The following is a 16,906-nucleotide window of genomic DNA, read 5'->3' as shown; positions in this document are numbered from 1 at the left end:
ACACTCCTGTCGAGGTGTAAGCTTCCGTGGACTACCTGGACATCTCTGTGATATGGTTGCAGTTCCACCTTTCTTAAATTTTTGGACCACTTTTGCTACAGTATTCTGACTGATAAGTAAAGCTTTGCTGATCTTCTTGTAGCCTTCACCTTTGTAGTGTAAAGAAATTATTTTCTTTGGGGAATTCTGAAGAGACAAGTTGAGCATCACTCTCCATCCAGCATCCAGTCATTAAAAGAGGTCATTGTTGAAGAATGGAAAAAGATTGATGTTGCAAAATGTCGCCAACTTGTTCATTCCATGTCTAGAAGACTTGGTGCTGCCATTAAAAATCATGGAGGCCATACAAAGTACTAGATGTAGTAGTTTTTGTTGTGGGGTGTACTCATTTTTGCACCATCCTAATTTGAGTAAAACTGAAAAATGTGTAATCTAAGTTTATATTATTAACCTTACTTTCACGTTATAAGTTAAACAAATGTTATATTAAACTTTGTCTTTTCAACATTTTGGAAATTGTTTGTGTTCATTGAGATATTGTTTAAAATGTTACTTTTCAGCACTGCGTACAACCCCGATTCCAAAAAAGTTGGGACAAAGTACAAATTGTAAATAAAAATGGAATGCGATGTGGAAGTTTCAAAATTCCATATTTTATTCAGAACAGAACATAGATGACATATCAAATGTTTAAACTGAGAAAATGTATCATTTAAAGAGAAAAATTAGGTGATTCTAAATTTCATGACAACACCACATCGCAAAAAAGTTGGGACAAGGCCATGTTTACCACTGTGAGACATCCCCTTTTCTCTTTACAACAGTCTGTAAACGTCTGGGGACTGAGGAGACAAGTTGCTCAAGTTTAGGGATAGGAATGTTAACCCATTCTTGTCTAATGTAGGATTCTAGTTGCTCAACTGTCTTAGGTCTTTTTTGTCGCATCTTTCGTTTTATGATGCGCCAAATGTTTTCTATGGGTGAAAGATCTGGACTTCAGGCTGGCCAGTTCAGTACCCGGACCCTTCTTCTACGCAGCCATGATGCTGTAATTGATACAGTATGTGGTTTGGCATTGTCATGTTGGAAAATGCAAGGTCTTCCCTGAAAGAGACGTCGTCTGGATGGGGAGCATGTGTTGCTCTAGAACCTGGATATACCTTTCAGCATTGATGGTGTCTTTCCAGATGTGTAAGCTGCCCATGCCACATGCACTAATGCAACCCCATACCATCAGAGATGCAGGCTTCTAAACTGAGCTCGATAACTCGGGTCGTCCTTCTCCTCTTTAGTCTGAATGACACGGCGTCCCTGATTTCCATAAAGAACTTCAAATTTTGATTTGTCTGACCACAGAACAGTTTTCCACTTTGCCACAGTCCATTTTAAATGAGCCTTAGCCCAGAGAAGACATCTGCGCTTCTGGATCATGTTTAGATACGGCTTCTTCTTTGAACTATAGAGTTTTAGCTGGCAACGGTGGATGGCACGGTCAATTGTGTTCACAGATAATGTTCTCTGGAAATATTCCTGAGCCCATTTTGTGATTTCCAATACAGAAGCATGCCTGTATGTGATGCAGTGCCGTCTAAGGGCCCGAAGATCACGGGCACCCAGTATGATTTTCTGGCCTTGACCCTTACGCACAGAGATTCTTCCAGATTCTCTGAATCTTTTGATGATATTATGCACTGTAGATGATATGTTCAAACTCTTTGCAATTTTACACTGTCGAACTCCTTTCTGATATTGCTCCACTGTTTGTCGGCGCAGAATTAGGGGGATTGGTGATCCTCTTCCCATCTTTACTTCTGAGAGCCGCTGCCACTCCAAGATGCTCTTTTTATACCCAGTCATGTTAATGACCTATTGCCAATTGACCTAATGAGTTGCAATTTGGTCCTCCAGCTGTTCCTTTTTTGGACCTTTAACTTTTCCAGCCTCTTATTGCCCCTGTCCCAACTTTTTTGAGATGTGTTGCTGTCATGAAATTTCAAATGAGCCAATATTTGGCATGAAATTTCAAAATGTCTCACTTTCGACATTTGATATGTTGTCTATGTTCTACTGTGAATACAATATCAGTTTTTGAGATTTGTAAATTATTGCATTCCGTTTTTATTTACAATTTGTACTTTGTCCCAACTTTTTTGGAATCGGGGTTTTATATAACACACACAAATCAACATTTATATAACACACATTTTGCTACCATCATACCAAATAAATAAAACCCCCACCCACCCCCTTTTACACATAGTTCATTGGTGCACTGCAGCCTTTTAAAAATGTTTAAAGGGAACTTGAGTACGGATACGTTACAGGGAACCGGAGTTTGAGAATCATTAGTGTTTAAATTTTCAGTCTATCATATCAAACTGAAGTTATCAACTGCTCAGTGATTGAGACCCAAATATAAACTGTTCTTACTAATTAGTCTATCCACAGAAGAACATCAACAGATTCATTAACCCATCAACTGAGGCCACAAAGACTGTAAATAGAGGCCCTGTTACCCTAGAAAGAGACCACTCTGTTGAGGATAGAAAATGTTTCATCACACAACTCCCTGTGCTGAGAAGAGAGAGGTTGCCGTAGAATGATTCAGGGAGAGTCGGGGGGGGGCTGTGAAATTCAATGTACATTTTTTTCAGACCGTCACAAAAGGGATGAGAATGGCTACAGTAAGGAGCTTGATAGTCTCCTTTTTCAGGACTGAAATGTAACTGGCTGAATGTTTAAATTTTTACGTTTAATAGCAAGTTGTTTGATGAATTTAATAGACTACTTAGAAAGACCATAAATAAGTTAATCCAGGGTGCAAGTTCTAAGTGCATCTTGGCAGTCAGCAGGTTTGAGGTAATAAAGCACTGGGCAGGAGTTAGAGGTGCACAAAGACAACATGGTGAAGATCTACGATGCATCAAGGATTTTGTTCTTGATGTTGCAGTTATAAGCATCATTTTGATCAATTTGATGAGGAAGGGAAACTGGACAGCATTACGTGAGGACAGGGGCAGGAGATGGTCTATGTCTCACTATAACTAGCCCTCTGTAGCTATCTAACCTTACACCAGTCCAAGCTACAGGTGTGATGTAACATAGGTCGACATAGGAGCCATGTTGCTACATACATGGTTTCCTAAATGCTAGGTCAGCTGGAATTTCTTACTGAGGGAGAGTTTAGCAGTAGCTCAGCATTGTTTTGTATTTGTTTAGGAAATCCATCAGTGCTCTCTATTGCGCAGGATATCAAATGTAACTTGACAGACTGTGAGACAGAAAAATTTAATTAGAAATTCATATTCTTTGGTGTGTTAAGCAGAATTGTGTAGTGTGAACAAAAACGGAGTTTATATTCAGAACAGCTGTTGCTATGGCACTAACCTCTCGTCTCCGTGATGCCCAACAACTCTGCTTGATCTTCCATACAACTGCTGCCACCAGGAGAAGAGACAGGAAACAGCTGCAGCAAAACAGGACAGAAAGAGGAAAACAAAACTAATTCTTTTCGAATCCAATACTTTCCATTATTAATGAACTGTTTTAGTACTAAATAGGACAACTAAAGATAATGTAGACAGAATATGCACAACATGAAACTTTCTATCTTCTTTCTCAAGGCCATAGGTAATATGTAAACTTTGCCTGTGCGAGACTTTGCCTCACAAAAGCTTTGTTTAAATAAATATTTGTATGCTTGTGTATTAGTTTATGTATATAGGTGTATGTGCGCGCGCACAGTTTCTCTCTTTAATAACCTATATGTTAATCTTAATGCAAACTGTTATATTTTTTCCTTTTGCCCTTTCCTAACTCATTTTTCATTTAAAGCAACCAAGGGGAGGGGAGTATGAAGGATGACAGAGTATTCACCTTGGGGGCAAAAAAACAAAAAACCTTCAGTGGCTTTTGGAGTGTATCCAGATCTGATCCACCACTTATTTGTGCAGGCTCCAGTCCCTGTAGTGGAGACTACCACTATATAAACAGGTCTGTGCCTTGATTTAGAATCCCAAGCAAAGGAATCATTGTCAATGATGGAAAGCATGCTCATACAGTCATTTGGAGTGCCAACTTGGCATGCATACCCCCTTGACAGCTGATATGGGCCACTATTGCTTGAACAAGAATTATGTGCCCTTTTAAGAAAAAGAGAATATCTTTCAGAGCCCAAAACTGCTGGGAGTTCCAAACAGTTTATACACATGGGCTGCAGGTATGAGTTCTATGCTCCATATACTGACCTGCACTCGTGAGTGGCTCCGCAGCTCTGGAGAGACACAGCTGATGTGACCACCTGCTTGAACAGGATGGTGCCCATCAGAAGTCACTGCAAGAAAAAGTCTGCTGGCCATGACATGTTTGGTCTATTTCAAAGGAAGCCACCCACAGCTGAAGCCCCATCATACATAAGCAACCAAACTGGATTGTAGCCTCAAAACACAGTCATCAGAAAAACACTGCTTGCTTGTGAGACTTAAGTTTTGCTCTGAGGGCACCACTTAAACAATTTCTCCTTCTTTTTGCAGGACAGTGCAAAATAGGTTTCAGCTAAAGCTTGAGACACTGCAATTGGCTCAGGAACTGAGAGTTTTGAGAGAAAGGAGACACTAGTGTCTGGCCAGACTGGCAGCTCACGTCCCTCAGTGATGCACTAGATAAGATGTCATTTTCTTCTTCTCACCCTGATTGGATGGAAGCATAGACAGGCTGATTCTTCTGGGCCAGAATAGATTGGGGGGGGGGGGGGGGGGCGGCTTCTGTGCAGCCATACAGTTCCTGGGATCCTAAAAAGTACAGGTGGACCCCCTGCACAAGTCTGGCAATAGGCAGTGGGCAGAGCAGACTGAACCCATCTAGGGACAGACACGTGCACTATACGGCCAAAAAGTATGTGGACACCCAAGTGTTGAAGGCCCCATTCCAAAACCATGGGTATTAATATTAAATTCTCCCTTTGGTAACAGCATCGCAAACAGAAACCAACTACATTAGAAAAAGGATTTTAAGTGACTTCCAAAAAGAGTTATTATTCTTTGTAACAATTTACCAACTCCCTATACAGTATTTGTTCCCCCCTGAAACCACAATTCTTCAGTTAGGCACAGAATGCCAGCGTTCTCTGCTGACATGTCTGCACACATCCTGCAGGTCCCTGCTTAAAGATGAGGTCATGCCAGCATCATGGTCATCAGCCCCTGAAGCATCAAGCAGGCTGCCTGGGGATGAAGGAATGAAAGCAAGCTTATGGACGTCTTCATCTAAAAAGACGACATCCAATTCCCCCAAAATTCAATGAACTCTCATCCTCCATTTCATGTGGGAATTTGTGCCAAAGCCCTCAATGAACACCTACAGGGCACTGATCTTCCCATCTTATATGGGTTGTAGTCTCCAGAATTTCTGCTCCCAACATAAACCTGATGCAGCCACAAGCAACAGGTCTTACAAACTAGTCTGAACTGCTAGTCTGTCCATCGCAAAATTTCTTCTTTGTGAAACATCAGCAGCTATTTTGGATAACAGCATCTCAGTAGCCAAAAGCTAAGCTTGCTGACTTATTTACCAAGTTGAGGTCATCATTTAAAGCTGAGCAAGTCTGCTGCTGCTGGTTTGGTAGCTTCAACTGTTAAGCTAAGCCCCCAAAGCTGCCATGTCGAGGGAGAGCATTTTGAATAAAGTGAGAAGAGGTATTTGAAAGACATAATACATCAGCTATGAAATACAGCGTACGAGTGCCTGCTTCCTGATGCATATGTTGCAAATGTCAATCAAGAAGAGTTGGCATATTGAAATAGAGGCTTCTCAGTACTATACACAGTTGTATCCCCATAGTGAAATGAATGTTGAAATGAGAACTGCCAATCCTGGCACAAAAGACTGAAAATTGGATGCAAATCAATTTTGGGAATATCACTTAACTAGGGTCAGGAAAGAGATGCCCACAAAGGGCCTAATTTTGCAGTGTAATTTAACAGGATAATTCCATTAAATCTGTTACACAGGAACACCAGCTGTAATCGCTATGATTTGAGCACCTGATTTAAGCATTTAATTCTGATCTTTAGATATTTCATGAACTTGGGGTGGGGGGAATCCAAATTCATACTAGCTTAACTAACACTACATGAATTATACATATTAAAAGCAATGGCCTTTTGAATTGTAACAGTGCAGACATTCCCCATTGTATTCTTGTGCTACAAGTACATTAAAAAAATGCTAGAAATTAAAATCAGTGATTTTTCCCAGCAGTCAGACATCTAACCAAAAAAAAAAAAGTTCTAAAAAGGTTTTTTTAAAAGCCACATACAGTTATACTGAATAAAATTCACACACACACACACACACACACACACACACACACACACACACCATGAGAGAGAGAGAGAGAGAGAGAGAGAGAAAATGAAGTGTCAGTGTAATTTATCATAGACTGACAGAACCAATGATGGAGAACCATGGTTGACCACAGTGTGTGTATTGCATAGTATACATTCAAGTACTTTTGTTGTTACTGAAGAGAGACTATGATACAAACATCTGGGAGTCTTTTACATGAATATTAAAATGCCCCCCTGAGTCCTATGCTCTTATTCTCAACCCTAGAGAAGTAGCCTGGGTATAACTAAGCACAATACCACACCCACCCACCACCGAGGAAGTGCAGATACATAGATGCGCACCCCCCAAAAAAACACAAAACACACACACTCCTGTGTTGGAGATTTTCTGTTTGGAAAGTGATTACACTGATATTCGGGGGGGGGGGGGGGGGGGGGGGGGGGGGTTCCTACCTGAAAAAGGTAACAAAGAACTGTACCAGATCCATGAAGTTACTGTGCTGGGAAAATGCAATCTGAAAGGGAAGGAGAGATAACTAGATGTTAAAACTTGCGGAAAGCCATGAGAATTGTTACATACCCACACTCATTGTGTGAACAATCCAACATTAACATTGGGCCAACATTGCCATCTGCTGACGATATTCACCACCTTAGTGTTCTCTGAACAATTACTCCTCTAAATCACTTTAGCACCGTTATCACGTACTAATCACCCCCCCCAGTGAGATTTCTATTCGAGGTAGAAAAGGAGTGGGGTGTGTTGAGAAATGCTTATTAATTTCTCTAAATAGCCATTATGGATTTCTTCAAAGATGAAAGCCCATGCATTTGCAGCATTCTCTTGCATTTGCAGTCACTATATGATTTTCTTACTAATGCAAAATACAGTATACTGATAACTCAGACAATATTTGTTTTTATTTAACAGTCACTTTAGCATGAATTGTGCTGCACAGTGTCAAAGATGTAAACCACCATCATTTATTTTATCATACATTATACTGAAATGTTTTGGCAGGAATATCAATCCAGGTTCTGTTATTTTGTACCCCGAAACAGTTAAATCACACCCATATCAAACCCAAAATCCACTCAAAGCCCCATTTGCTTTCACTTCTTAACTTAAGATGGCCTGGATTTCTTGAATGTGCTGGTGCATGCGAACAGTGTTCTGGTGAAGAGACAGATCCAATAAGATCAGTGGACTGTAGACAAACATCTTTCTCTTCTTCTACACAGGGCACAGTCTATAGCCAGCACCTGGACACCAAAAGGTAAAACCTTGGAGGTTGAGACTGGTCAAGCTTATCAGGGAGTGTTTAATTAGGGACACCAAGTACACAAACTAATTATTCCACGGTCAATGAGCAGTGCAGGAAACAGACTTGTAGAATAATGAGTCATTATGTTAATTATATTAGTGCATCTCAAACAATTAGAATATCATGAAAAAGTTAATTTGTTTTGTAATTTAATTCAAAAAGGTAAGCTTTCATATATTCTACATTCATTACATGTCAAGTGAAACATTTCAAGCCTTTTTTATGATTATGGCTTATAGCTCATGAAAATCAAAAATCCAGTTTCTCAAAATTATTAGAATATTTCCTAAGATCAATCAAAAAAGGATTTACAAAAACAAATATCCAACTTCTGAAATGCATGTTCATTTATACACCTTAATACTTGGTTGGGGCTCCTTTACTACAAATTACTGCATCAATGTGGTGTGGCATGGAGGCGATCAGCCTGTGGCACTCAAAAAAGTCAAAGTCCTTCCCATGCCATGTGGCGCATAGGGCGGCGCTGATCTCCGTTTCCGTAGCCCTTGGCCTCTCACCCATTACATAGCTAGGGTTACAGGGGGGGGGGGGGGGGGGGGGGGGCTAGTCCTCTGGTAACCACAAGAGTTTGACTCCCCACTTGCATCTGTATTGCAGCATGCCTCGCCAGACAGCAGTAGGTACCATTTTTATGATGGTCCTTGGTATGACCCAACTGCGAGTAGAACTTGCGATCTCCCATTTGAGAGGCGGACACGCTAACCACTAGGCCAACTCACGGTAGCTTGTGGCACTGTTGAGGTGTTATTGAGGCCCAGGTTGATTTGATAGCTGCCTTCAGTTCGTCTGTATTTTTGGGTCGGGGGTTTCTCATCTTCCTCTTGACAATACCCCATGGACTCTCTGTGAGGTTCAGGTCAGGTGAGTTGGGTGGCCAATCAAGCACAGTAATATGGTCAGCAAATCATTTGGTAGTAGTTTTGGCACTGTGGGCAGGTGCCAAGTCCTGCTGGAAAAGGAAATCGGCATCTCTAAAAAGGCTGTGAGCAGATGGAAGCATGAAGTGCTCCAAAATCTCCTGGTAGACTGTTGCGTTGTCCTTGGAATTAACACAGTGGACCAACACCAGCCGATGACATGGCACCCCAAATCATCACAGACTGCGGAAACTTCACACTGGGCTTTAAACACCTTGGATTCTGTGCCTCTCCACTTTTCCTCCAGACTCTAGGACCTTGATTTCCAAATGAAATGCAAAATTTACTTTCATCTGAAAAGAGGACTTTGGACCACTGAGCAACAGTCCAGTTCTCTCTCTCTCCCTCTCCTTAGCCCAGGTAAGATGCTTGACGTTGTGTCTGGTTTAGGAGTGGCTTGATATTAGGAATGCGACAGTTGTAGCCCCTTTCCTGAAGACATCTGTGCATGGTGGCTCTTGATACACTGACACCAGCTTCAGTCCACTCCTTGTGAAGCTCTCCCAAGTTCTTGAATCGACTTTTGTCAATCCTCTCAACACTGCATTCATCCATGTTGCTTGTGCACCTTTTCCAGCCAGCCTTTTCAGCAATTATCTTCTGTGGCTTACCCTCCTTGTGGAGGGTGTCAATGATCGTCTTCTGAATAACTGTCAAGTCAGCAGTCTTCCCCACGATTGTGGCTGTATGTACCAGGCTTGTAGTACTTGAGTCCAGGACTCAGACCCGAGTCCAACTTGTGCCCTAATTTTAAGGACTTGTGACTTGACTTGGACTTGAGCACTGATGACTCTGACTCGTGCATTAACTGCATTTGGACTTGTAAACTGGAGACAAGGACTGACACTTTTTTTTTCTTTATTTTTCTATAACATGCCAATCATTTGGCATATTTATATCTACATTAATTTTTATACTAATTTTGTGCAAGAGAACGCACATTCATACATCATGTTCAGGAACAAATTAACATTAATGGCACTAAAATGCCTGGAGAGAATGCTCCTAGGATTGTCCACTTCGCTTATACAGACTTCTCGTGCAGTGGGGGAGAAAAATTGCACTGCTACGTATTCCACATGTAGAGAATTATCGAGAAGACGATGGGGACAACTTTGAACTTCAATTGTCATTTGGCAAGACTCCACCCAGAGAAGTCAGTGACACCATGTTCATTGCTCTGTTGATAGCGGGGCTTGCTTGCTGACCGATGAACTAGTTAGTGTTAACCCTCTCTCATGTTATTTGCCCTGTTGATAGTGGGCGGAGCTTGCTGAGCAATGAACAGGCTTTTTATCTGTAGCCTATTGACTAAAATGGGGAAGTTAAGCAGTAACGTTTGTCCAACATAGTAGCAGAGACTGTTTTACATAAAGGCAGCGACAGCCACCGTCAAATGGTGCAGTTGGAGTCTTGCTCTTGGACTCGACTCGGATCAATAGCGGACTTAACTCAAAATTTTCTTTAATGACTTGGACTTGACCACTGGGGACTCGAGACTGGACTCAGACTCGAGGTTTAGTGACTCGACTACAAAAATGGTATGTACTGAACTAAACCAAATGATACACAGTATTTATGATGATTTACTCAAACTACAAATTAAATATTCTAATATCTTGATTTTTTTGTGCTGTAGGCCATAATTATCAAAATTAAAATAAAAAAATGCTTGAAACATTTTAGTTTACATGTAATGAGTCTAGAATATATTCAATTTACACTCTTAAATAACTGATGGAAAATATTTAACTTTTTCACGATATTCTAATTGTTTGAGATGCATGAGTAATATTTTAGTAAACTCATTACTACCAAACTTAATGCCATCATAGAAATGTTACACAGTAAAAATTAAACGTGCAAGTCAATAGCTATGACTTTTACTGCAACACATGGTATTACCGAAATCCTCTTTAAGCAACTAATCTGACTGGGAAAACTGCCATTCAGAACAAGATTACACCTTGATGGTTTCCACAGCTTGAACAATACGATAATTAGAAGTACCTATATAAAACATAATTGAAACCTAAGAAAAAAAAAAACAGGGTAACAATACAAAGAGCTGCCTATAAGTAAGCCAAACAATAAAATCATATGAGAAGAAACAACTCTAGCCTCTCCACTGCCAGATCAGGAGAAAGTCAGGACTGAAAAGCCTATTTTATTGCACTTTCACATCTGCTAATGCTCTGGATTCAAATTAAGCTACAATACTCAAGGCTACATCTTTAAGCCTGTGGCTATCAATTCTTTGCTCCCATATTTGGCTTCCTCTAAAATCAAAAGGCTCCCACTGAATCAGCCTTACTTCCTTTCTCTTCCTCCTGTTCTCGCTTTCCCTCCCCCTATTGCAGATATACAACATACGGTATGAAACAAGAGGACATATGAATGTTCTCACATAGCACAAACACACACAAAGATGCTAGACAAAAACTACAGACGGCACTGAGCCTCTGACTGCATGGGGGGGGCACAAAGAAACAGAAGGCTGGACTCTTCCTGCTGCAGAACGAGATGAAAACACTTCAACTTTCTCATCTCCCTTTCTGTGCCATCTCCTCCGATTCTCCTCCTCACCATTTCTAATGTTCTCTCTCATTCTTTCCCTCAAAAAACAAACACGTTTCTACTTAACATTTCAATTGACTCACATTCCCTTTATGTTTACCAAGGACCTTTTCAACATTAGTTTTCTAAGGCCTCATTCAGAAGAATCTTTTCTCTTTCTTTCCATAAGCTTGCCCCTTTTCCCCCCCACAAAAGCTCCTCTGTCTTACACAAGCTCACCTTCCAACTGACTTCAGCTTCTCATGATCTTGCTCATCCACATACACTCTTCCTGAGAAGTAATATCCACAATTCAGACAGTCAGGAAATATTACTGTTTCGAAATCTAGTCATCTTCAATAAGGTAAAGCCCCTGGGGGGACTAACCCACATCCTCAGGAGTTCCAGTCCCAGTACAGCAGCTCTGTGCTTGCCTCCAAAAGCAGGGGAGGAGAGGAAGAGAGGAGGAGGGAAAGGAAAGCATAGACAAATCACTTCCAGACCAGAGAGTCAGGCCATACAGAAGATGCAAATGGAGAGAAGTAAGGAGAAAGAGAGTAAAACATTATCAGGAGTCGTTCTAGAAGGGGACTATGTGGGGCACAGCCCCTCTAAAATGTATACTTGGGCCTATAGTTCACTTGGACTATACTACTACGAGTTCGCACTAGATTTACATGAAAATGACATCCATGCAAAAAGAATAAAAGCTGCTTTGTCTTTGCCGAGTTACGGAGGCAGCAGTCTGAGCATGGAAGCTCAAACTTCCCTCTCCCCAGAGGCCTCAGCCAGCTCCTCGGGAAGAACACCGAAGCATTCCCAGGCCAGCTGAGAGACATAGTCCCTCCAGCATGTCCTGGGTCTTCCCCGGGGCCTCCTCCCGGGTGGATATGCCTGGAACACCTCCCCAGGGAGGCGTCCAGGAGGCATCCGAAAGAGATGCCCGAGCCACCTCAGCTGATTCTTCTCGATGTGGAGGAGCAGCGGCTCTACTCCGAGCTCCTCCCGAGTGATTGTGCTTCTCACCCTAAGGGAATGCCCAGCCACCCTGCGAAGGAAACTCATTTCGGCCGCTTGTATCCGTGATCTTGTTCTTTTGGTCATTACCCAAAGCTCATGACCATAGGTGAGAGTCGGAACATAGATCAACCGGTAAATCGAGAGCGTCGCCTTTTGGCTCAGCTCCTTCACCATGACAGACCAGTAAAGCAACTGCATCACTACGGAGGCTGCACCGATCCGCCTGTCACTCTCACGCTCCATCCTTCCCTCACTCGTGAACAAGATCCAGAGATACTTAAACTCCTCCACTTGAGGCAGGACTTCTTCACCAACCTGGAGAGGGCAAGCCACCCTTTTCCGGTCGAGAACCATGGCCTCGGACTTGGAGGTGCCAATTCTCATCCCAGCCGCTTTACACTCGACTGCAAACCGCCCCAGTGCATGCTGAAGGTCCTGGTTTGAAGAAGCCAACAGGATATCATCATCCACAAAAAGCAGAGATGAAATCCTGTGGTTCCCAAACAGGGCTCCCTCCGGCCCCTGGCTGCACCTAGAAATTCTGTCCATAAAAATTATGAACAGAACCGGTGACAAAGAGCAGCCCTGCCGGAGTCCAACATGCACTGGGAACAGGTCTGACTTACTGCTGGCAATGCGAACCAGACTCCTACTCCGTTCGTACAGGGACCGGACAGCCCTTAGCAAAGAGCCCCGAACCCCATACTCCCGAAGCACCCCCCACAGAATACCATGAGGGACATGGTCGAATGCCTTCTCCAGATCCACAAAGCATATGTGGACTGGCTGGGCAAACTCCCATGAACCCTCGATCACCCTATGAAAAGGTATAGAGCTGGTCCAGTGTTCCACGACCAGGACGAAAACTGCATTGTTCCTCCTGGATCCGAGGTTCGACTATCGGCCAAATTCTCCTCTCCAGTACCCTGGAGTAAACCTTTCCGGGGAGGCTGAGAAGTGTGATTCCCCTCTAATTGGTGCACACTCTCCGGTCCCCTTTCTTGAAAAGAGGGACCACCACCCCAGGCTGCCACTCCAGAGGCACTGTCCCCAACCGCCACACAAATGTTGCAGAGGCGTGTCAGCCAAGACAGCCCCACAACATCCAGAGGACTTGAGATACTCAGGGCGGATCTCATCCACCCCTGGTGCCTTGCCACCGAGGAGCTTGCAAACCACCTCAGTGACTTCGGCTTGGGTAACGGACGAGTCCACCTCTGAGTCATCAGCCTCCGCTTTCTCAATGGAAGATGTGACTGTGGGATTGAGGAGATCCTTAAAAGTATTCCTTCGACCGCCCGACAATATCCCCAGTCGAGGTCAATAGCTCCCCACCCGCACTATAAACAGTGTTGGCAGAGTACTGCTTTCCCCCTCCTGAGGCGCCAGACAGTTTGCCAGAATTTCTCCGAGGCTGACCGATAGTCCTCCTCCATGGCCTCACCGAACTCCTCCCAGTTCCAAGTTTTTGCCTCCGCAACTGCTCAAGCTGTGGCATGCCTGGCCTGCCGATACCCATCAGCTGCCTCAGGAGTCCCGGAGGCCAACATGGCCCAATAGGACTCCTTCAGCTTGACAGCATCCCTTACTTCCGGTGTCCACCACCGGGTTTGGGGATTGCCACCACGACAGGCACCGGAGACCTTGCGGCCACAGCTCCGAACAGCCGGGTCAACAATGGAGGCAGAGAACATGGTCCACTCAGACTCAATGTCCCCCGCCTCCCTCGGGAGCTGGGAGAAACTCTCCCGGAGGTGGGAGTTAAAGACCTCCCTGACAGAGTGCTCGGCCAGATGTTCCCAGCAGACCCTCACCATACATTTGGGCCTGCCAGGTGTGTCCGGCTTCCTCCTCCACCAGCGGATCCAACTCACCACCAGGTGGTGATCAGTTGACAGCTCAGCCCCTCTCTTCACCCGAGTGTCCAAGACATAGGGCCGGAGATCAGATGAAATGACAACAAAGTCAATCATCGACCTCTAACCTAAGGTGTCCTGGTACCACGCGCACTTATGGACACCCCGATGCTCGAACATGGTGTTCATTATGGACAAACCGTGACTAGCACAGAAGTCCAAGAACAAAACACCACTTGGGTTCAGATCGGGGAGGCCGTTCCTCCCAATCACGCCCCTCCAGGGGTCACTGTCGTCGCCCACGTGAGCGTTGAAGTCCCCCAGTAGAACAATGGAGTCCCCAGTCTGAGCACCTCTCAGTACCTCTCCCAGGGACTCCAAGAAGGCCGAATACTCTATACTGCTATTCAGCCTGTAGGCACAAACAGCAAGAGCCCTCTCCCTGACCCGAAGGCACAGAGAGGTGACCCTCTCGTTCACTGGAGTAAAACTCCAACACATGGTGGCTGAGCTGCGGAGCTATAAACAAGCCCACACCAGCCCGCCGCTGCTCACTGTGGGCGACTCCAGAGAAGTGAGTCCAGCCCCTCTCGAGGAGCTGGGTTCTGGAGCCCAAGCTGTGTGTGGAGGTGAGCCAGACTATCTCTAGCTGGTACCTCTCAACCTCCCGCACAAGCTCAGGCTCTTTCCCCCCCCAGCGAAGTGACATTCCATGTCCCAACAGCTAGCTGCTGTGTTCGGGGATCAGGTCGTCGAGGCCCCTGCCTTCGACTGCCACCCAATCCACACTGCACCAGCCCCCTACTACTACCTCTGTGGGTGGTGAACCCACAGGAGGTCAGACCCACGTCACCGCTTCGGGCTGAGCCCGGCCACCAGGCGCTCGCATACGAGCCCCAACTCCGGGCCTGGCTCCAGGGTGGGGCCCTGGCTGCGCCATACTGGGCGATGTCACTGTCCTTGTTTTATAAATTTCCATAAGGGGTTTGGTGAACTGCTCTTGGTCTGGCCTGTCACCTAGGACCCGTTTGCCTTTGGAGACCCTAACAGGGGCATACTGCCCCAACAACATAGCTCCTAGGATCATTCAAGCACACAAACCCCTACACCACAATAAGGTGGCAGTTCTTTATATATAAAAATATAAAGCCCCAAAAGCAAGAAAGTGGTGCCTGCAGCTGCTCAGTGACAACAGAAGCCAAGATGCAGAGTTCAGTACGTTTCTGATTTTATTTGGATTTCTGTCACTGACATTTGTGTAGTGAATTTGCTAATAAACACCTGTTTGACATTAAATTATTTTTTCAACTAAAATGAATGACTAAAACTGGACTAAAACCCTTTTTAGTTGACTAAAACTAGAGCAAAACTATCAAGGATAGAATTGACTAAAATGTGACAAACTAATAAGCATTTTGTCCAAAAGACTAAGACTAAAACAATCAAAAATGGCTGCCAAAAACACTGTTTTAAAGACAAATTGTACAGACAAATTGTGGGTGCCCGTGTCACATTGTATACACAAAAACTGGAGGGCACACACACACACGTCTGCATAGAGCCGCGCGCAGACTGATGATGAAATTTACATCACATGGACCTTAGTAAACCTGTGCACACTCGCGACATGGGAGATGAGACAGGCTTTAGAGGAATATCTCATGCTAAAGCTACTGTTTAGAGTTGTTTTATTTGAAAGTTGCTGAAAATAATCTTTGTTAAGTGCCCAAGTAATCATATCAGTTTGGTGTTTGTTCTTATATTTGTGTGACCGTGCTCTCAATGTTCTCCAAAGTGGATTACTGCTTATTTGGCATGATTCGACAGTTTCTGTTATCAAACAAACTTAAGCATTGAAATAAATGTGTGAGCTAGTTCTCTTACTGAACAGATATTGTAGTAGATTACTTTTCATACTGAGCTGGAGTCTGATATAAATCAGTGTTCATTTGTTTTGGAGGAACGGCTTTAAATGAATGAAGTAAAACAAAGTCTGGCACCAGTGGTTGCTAACATTAGCTAGCTAATCTGAAAACCTCACAGTATCAAAGTTTTTTTAATCAGTTCAAGTGGAGCATCCACAAGTCCCTGTGAATGAGTTGTTCCTGCCTGCTTCTGGGACCTGAAGGCATGTTCAGACCCAGAAATTGCTACTGCATCATGTGTGGTGTCAGACTGAACAAGCAGATAATTAAAAATTAGACTACAGAATCTGGATCAGTACATGGCTTGGTAACGTCACCGATACTAATAGGGTCCTATGATTTCCGCGATGCGGAAAACACGGACGGAATCACAGAGTCTAGACATAAAAGCGGATTTTTCTGATAAACACAGAATAGCGCGGGACTCGTTCATTTTTCTTTGCCTGAAATAAATTTAATCGCCCTTTTTCTAATTTTAAGACACAAACACTGTTTCTGCCCGATTTTGTCACATCTTTCACTTTCAGTGAGTCCGGGGTTGCCTAGAGACCATATCTTGTTAACCACGTGAGTTTGTTTCCTCACTGATGCGACTGCGAGGGAAATATGTCTAAACGTACAGCCCCCGCTGCAAAACCAGCAGTTTCTAAAAAGTTACGAAATACCCAATTAACTGCCAAGCTTCGAGCAGAGCAATATCCAAACGATTATTATGCATCTGGCCAACAACTTTTCTGCAAATTCTGTCAGCATATAATTGACTGGAGCCGAAAGGACACTTGTAACGATCATTTGAAATCCAAGGTTCATCTGAAGAACAAAGCAAAATCAAGCGGGAGAGCCCTCCAAGCGTCACTGGACGTAGCGACCAAGTCACAGGATGACAGACGGGAATTCGTGGAAGATTTCGTGGCTATGTGCGCAGAGGCCGATATACCT

General features: G+C 43.8%; 1 protein-coding gene across 4 annotated transcripts in view; it reads right to left on the bottom strand.

Annotated features, from left to right (window-relative positions):
- The window catches only part of atrn (attractin), a 123,624-nt gene that overhangs the window by 27,290 nt on the left and 79,428 nt on the right, over positions 1–16,906 (bottom strand). For 3 of the 4 annotated variants that reach the window (XM_060925725.1, XM_060925726.1, XM_060925728.1), the window contains exons 25-26: positions 6,801–6,862; positions 3,388–3,466 (exon numbers count right to left, since the gene is read on the bottom strand). In XM_060925725.1, coding sequence (XP_060781708.1) covers positions 3,388–3,466; positions 6,801–6,862 — 141 coding nt within the window. Of the gene's footprint in view, positions 1–849; positions 3,272–3,387; positions 3,467–6,800; positions 6,863–16,906 lie in introns of those variants that run through there. The other variant, XM_060925727.1, reaches the window with a different exon arrangement.

Source organism: Neoarius graeffei, chromosome 7 (genome assembly GCF_027579695.1).
Source record: "Neoarius graeffei isolate fNeoGra1 chromosome 7, fNeoGra1.pri, whole genome shotgun sequence".
In the NCBI taxonomy this organism is placed as follows: domain Eukaryota; kingdom Metazoa; phylum Chordata; class Actinopteri; order Siluriformes; family Ariidae; genus Neoarius; species Neoarius graeffei.
Note: the sequence above shows the minus strand (reverse complement) of the source record. Positions and strands in the feature narration are given on the sequence as shown.